We start from the raw sequence: 5061 nt of genomic DNA on the forward strand, positions 1-5061 counted from the left end.
AACTGTCATGTTAGAAAATAGACTCTCTCTGGGGAATAATATTTTACAAAGCACAAGAAAGCCAATCCTGTTATCCTGAGAATTTTAATAAATAATGTCATTTGTTTCACTAATTTTAAAAGCTAAAAACAAAGATACATCATTTTTGCCCCAGGCAAAAATAATATGGAGCCTACATGATTACTGGGATTTTTCTGAACACTACCCGGCAGTACTGCAAAGAGCTCCTGCCCTGCTGATCTGTTATTTATACAGGTTAACTTACAAAGTTCCTATCCTTGTTCAAGTCCCCCCCTCCCTTTTTTTTCCCAAGCAGATAAATTATTTTACTTTCACAGTCTTGTCATAAACTTGTTAATACAAAAGAGCTAACACATGAATGCTTTTGAGAAGAGCTAGTGGTAAACAAAACTGCATATCTAAATAATAAAATAAATAAATACCCCCAAAGCTAAATTCACTTTTTTTTTCTGTCATATAATTAACTCAGTCACCACTCTTGGTTCAGGTGATGGCCTTCAAAGTACCCTGCAATTCATAACCACCATTAAGTAAGAAAGCAACAAAACTATTCGTTAAAAAAAAAAAAATAATAAGGCCCAATGACAGCAATACACAACTCACCTTTCAGAAACAGAATCGTACTCCTGGTGTTCTACTAAGTTTTAATTTAGACTGGTTTAGGTACAATAGAAAAGAAACCTGAAAACACATGCTGTTTTAGTAACAAATACCAAGTTGCCAGATTTGTTGCATATTTTTTGCAAGCTAGAAACTAGAAACAGGAGAAACCCTAACAGTAATAGGCTACAGATATGAATGCTTGGAGGGCATGAGAAGAAATGGCATTCAGGAAAGTGTATTTTCACATTGGTACATTTTTAAAGTTTGCCATAAAAAAAAAAAACCCAAGAAAACAAACAACCACCAAAAAACCCCACTAAATTTGACAAAAATGGTTGTATTACTAATGGTCACTTCTATCTCTAACTGCCTCACATAGAGTATTAAGACATTTAGGCACTTGTTTTTCCCCCAATACTGTCATTTCATTTTAATCTACATAAAACTGTTTAACACTAAATATTAAAAATGTAAACTTAATTTTTTCCCCTTCAAAAAAAGTTGCGATTGTATTTTTCCTAATCACTTTAAGAATGCAATCATTTCCTCCCAGGGTAGAGGCTCTTATTTTCACTATTTTGACTCCTCTTTTTCATTTCCTTTTCCTCTTCCCAAAAGATTTTTCCACAAATAAATTAAAAGGAAATAATTAAAATCCACTTGATTTGTAATTCCCATTCATTGAAAAAAAAAACAACGAAAGGATACTGAAGTAGGCACATGGGTTGCTCAGAACCAAGACTGTGACTTGGTGCTTGTTTGTTTGGGTTTTCTTTCTTTTTTTCCTGATCTCTGCACTGGGAGGGGAAATGTAAAAGTGAAAAGTGTTGGAGAGAAGGTGACTAAGCTTGAGATCGCTGTTGGTTTTGAGTTTTAAAATTATTTTTGCGAAAGTCCACCGTTCCTTTACGCGTGAAGAACCCCAGAAACAAGCTGCAAAAACGTTCCTGATTTCTATTTACAAGTGTCCCTAGTCAATGCTTTGAAGCCCCAGTCCCTCCCCACTTAGGACCCCAAGTCCACCAGACTGGAGGTGAGCGGGCCCAGCAAGGAGTCCTGGAGCTGATGCTGGTGGGCTGGCAGGCCGTGGCTCGGCTGGGAGGCCGTTAAGCCTGGGAGAGAATAGTTTGAGCTCCTGGCGTGGCCCATATTGCCCTGCAGCAGAAGGACCGAGTTCTGGTCTGGACTTTGGGGAGGTGAGAATTCTTCTTCTGAGCTGGACATGAGCGGCTTGCCCCCTTCCAGAGGAGAGAGTTGATTCTGCTTGTTGGAGGAGGAGTTATTGTTTTCGGTGTTCTCCCTAAGAAATAGAGGACAACACCATATGGTTAAAAAAAAAAAAAAAGGTTTAAAAAAAGTGTGAGATGGAAGGAGGGGAGCTGGAAGGAGGAAAGGGCCATTGTGCAATTAGTCATCGACCCAAATGGAGGAGCTCTGCCCTCCCACCTATCCCCAAGGGCCCTAGGGGAAGTGGAGAGACAGAGGCGACTGCAGAAATGGGAAGCTAATGAACACAGCTCCTGGGGAGCTACATCCCTTTCTCTTCTAGATTTTAGAAAGCCAGAGCAACAAGGCTTATTTGAAACACAAAAATTATTTTTAAATATTTTGTACCAATGGTTATATTTAAATACCTAATAACTAGCACCACTTTTAGAAGTAACTAAGTTTGAAAATCTTCTAACGAATGGTTGTTAGAGATGAAGAAAATGATCGGGGGCAAACAGTGCCCAATGCACACATATTTGGGGTGAATCAAGTCAATTGTCCTGTTCCCAACTGAGGAAACAATTAAACGTCGTTTCCCTGCCCTTGCCCGGAGGTTGTGGTTTCAGAGACACAGGACAGGTCATGGGAAGCGGTGTCCAGAGCGGCCCAGTGACCTGAGTAAACACAGGGAGCGCAGCCAGTCTCTCCGATTTCATCAGGGAATGGGCCCTCGGGCCTGGCTTGTAGGACCACCGTTTTGTAACTGAAGTCTAACTGGAACTGTACTATCCTTATCCCACTGTTATTCACTCAGTTCTCAGCCTCTCAAACTCCCTATGGACATCCACACCAGCGCACCCTTCTCAGACCCCGCACAACCTGTGAGCTGGTACCCGGCGCCGGGGCTGGTAAACTTCGGGATTTGGAAGCCCTCTCAACTTCCACCTTCAGAATGCTCGACTGTCCTCTCCACCCCGAGAACCTGCCCATGTTCCCCTTTCTCTCCCCTTTTCTCCCAGTCTCTCCCAGAAAGCCCATTTCGACTGACTGTATCCAGGTTCTGTGCTTTTTCCACCCAGAGTGGAAGGCGGAGGCGACATCTTCAGCCCCCAGGCTCGGAAGCGAACAAAGGAAATCCAGCCGGCCCAGCACTCAGGTTTCCCCCAAACTCTTCGGCTTCCCGAAGCGCTCTCTCCCTGCCGTTACCTCTAGGCTCTTCCGAATCTCGGTAGGAAACTACAGCGAACTGGTGGAGCGGGGCCAAGTGGCCCGGGGGTAACAGCGCAAGGAGGGCGGAGGCAGAGACGGCTTTTTTTTTGTTTTTGTTTTTAAGTATTGCCTTCTGAGCTCCAAGGCTTGGAGCGAAGCCTGAGACTCGAGACCCCTGCCTCATCCGAGTCGGCGACGCGGACAGCCAGACAGATGAGCCACAGAGGCCGGCCACGCGCGCGAGATCCGGGGAGGAGCAATTCTTTCTGGGCTTGGGGCGCCGAGGAGTAAATGCAACGCCGCCACCTCTCCAAAAGTTTTCTTTTCTGAGGATTTTTGAAAGACTCCTCCCTTTGTAAGGCTAGTGTAGAATGAAGCGGCGACCTCTCGCCCAAAAGACTAGCAGGAGAGCGTGAGTAAAGCGTAGGGCGGCAGTGGGAGCAGAGTAGATGTCTCAGGTCAGCTCCACCGCTCTGGGGAGCAAGTGGAGAGAGGTTCGCGACCCTCACCTTCCACCGAACCCCTTTCCTCGCGTTACCAATCAACACTTCCCTTCTAGTTGATCTAGAAATCCACTCTCCACCCCCAGCACTCCTCCTAACCCCAGCCAGAGAGGCAGGAAAAACAATACTAGAGCCAATATTTCCCGACACTCACACCCCAGGAAGCCCACGCAAGGGCGCTCAAATCAAACGAGTCCCTATCCCTAGCAAGCCATCGCAGAGTTCATGAACTTTCGGTGCAGTGCTGCGGAGGCCCGGGCGCCGCCCGGCGGACTAGTGGCTCGGGCGGGCGGGGAGGACGCGGTGGCGAGTGCCTGCGGGGGCGGGAAGGGGCGGAGGGGAAAGGAAGCCAACCCGGTCGCCCCAGCAGCGGGAAGCACGCCGCGTACCTTTCCTTGGCCTCGGCGGCCCGGTCTCTTTGCCTCCGGTTCTTAAACCAATTGCTGACCTGGGTGGTGGTGAGGCCGGTGGCTTCGGCCAGCTCCCGCTTCTCACGCGGCGAAGGGTAGGGGTTATGTGCGTACCACTCCCGCAGCACGCCCCGCGACTTCTCCTTGAAGCAGTAGCTGGTCTCCTCGCCGTCCCAGATGGTGCGCGGCAGCGGGAATTTTCGGCGCACCCGATATTTGCCCACGGCACCCAGGGGCCGGCCGCGCAGTTTCTCTGCCTCCACGTAGTGCGCCTTCAGCCACAGTTGCTGCAACTTGGGGTGGTTGTGAGGCGAGAACTGGTGGCTCTCCAGGATCTTGTAGAGCTCGCGGAAGTTGCCGCGGTGGAAGGCGACCACGGCCTTGGCCTTGAGTACGCTCTCGTTCTTATGCAGGTGGTCGCAAGCGGGCAGTGACCACAGGAACCTGCCCAAGCGCTCCAGGTTCCCGCCTTGCTGCAGAACCTCGCACACGCACGCCACTTGCTCCTGCGTAAAGCCGAACGACGGCAGCATCGACATGGCTGGGGCCTGCCGGGGCGCACTGCCCGGGCGCACGCGGCAGGGAGCAGAGCCGAAAAAGCAGGGGGCGGCAGCCGAAGGGAGGGGGGTGCGGCTGCTCCTAACCCCCTCCCTAGGCTTTCCCCAGACGAAAAAGCAAGTTGAGATTTGGGGATGGGCGGCCCAGGAAGAGGAGGAAGAAGACTGGGGCGCACGCAGGACGCGGAGCGGCCAGCTCACTCCGCAGCCTTTCGGGCCTTGCTGGTTTCGGCCTCCCGCCGGGTGGATGCTGCTGGTTGCCGGGGAACTTGGTTTCTGTTCTCCCGTCAGCTGCCTTAAAGCGCGCTGCGTCTCCGGAGCGCTGATTGGCTGAGGACGGCGCCTATCCGGGGCTGGCCAGCCCGCGCACCGCCCGCCAGGGCTAGGAGGCCGCACCGCCCCGCGCGGGGAGGGCGAGGCTGTGGAGAAGGGGATTGGGAGTGGTGAGAGAAGAAGGACCCGGAGAGGTGGGAAACGAGGTGGAGGGCGGGGGGTGTGGGGTGGGCGGAGGCGGAGGTAATAAGGTGGCGGCGCTGCCCGGGAGCGGGA

General features: G+C 50.8%; 1 protein-coding gene across 1 annotated transcript; it reads right to left on the bottom strand.

The window, feature by feature from the left end:
• Positions 1–651: 651 nt before the first annotated feature.
• SIX1 (SIX homeobox 1) lies at positions 652–4781 on the bottom strand. The gene is made up of 2 exons (XM_039864298.1): positions 3935–4781; positions 652–1924 (listed from the first exon to the last, which is right to left on the bottom strand). The coding sequence occupies exons 1-2, from the start codon at positions 4492–4494 to the stop codon at positions 1630–1632; spliced, it is 855 nt and encodes a 284-aa protein (XP_039720232.1). The 5' UTR covers positions 4495–4781; the 3' UTR covers positions 652–1629.
• Positions 4782–5061: the final 280 nt, after the last annotated feature.

The sequence above is a fragment of the Pteropus medius genome, unplaced genomic scaffold, assembly GCF_902729225.1.
Source record: "Pteropus medius unplaced genomic scaffold, Ma_sr-lr_union100, whole genome shotgun sequence".
Taxonomy (NCBI): domain Eukaryota; kingdom Metazoa; phylum Chordata; class Mammalia; order Chiroptera; family Pteropodidae; genus Pteropus; species Pteropus medius.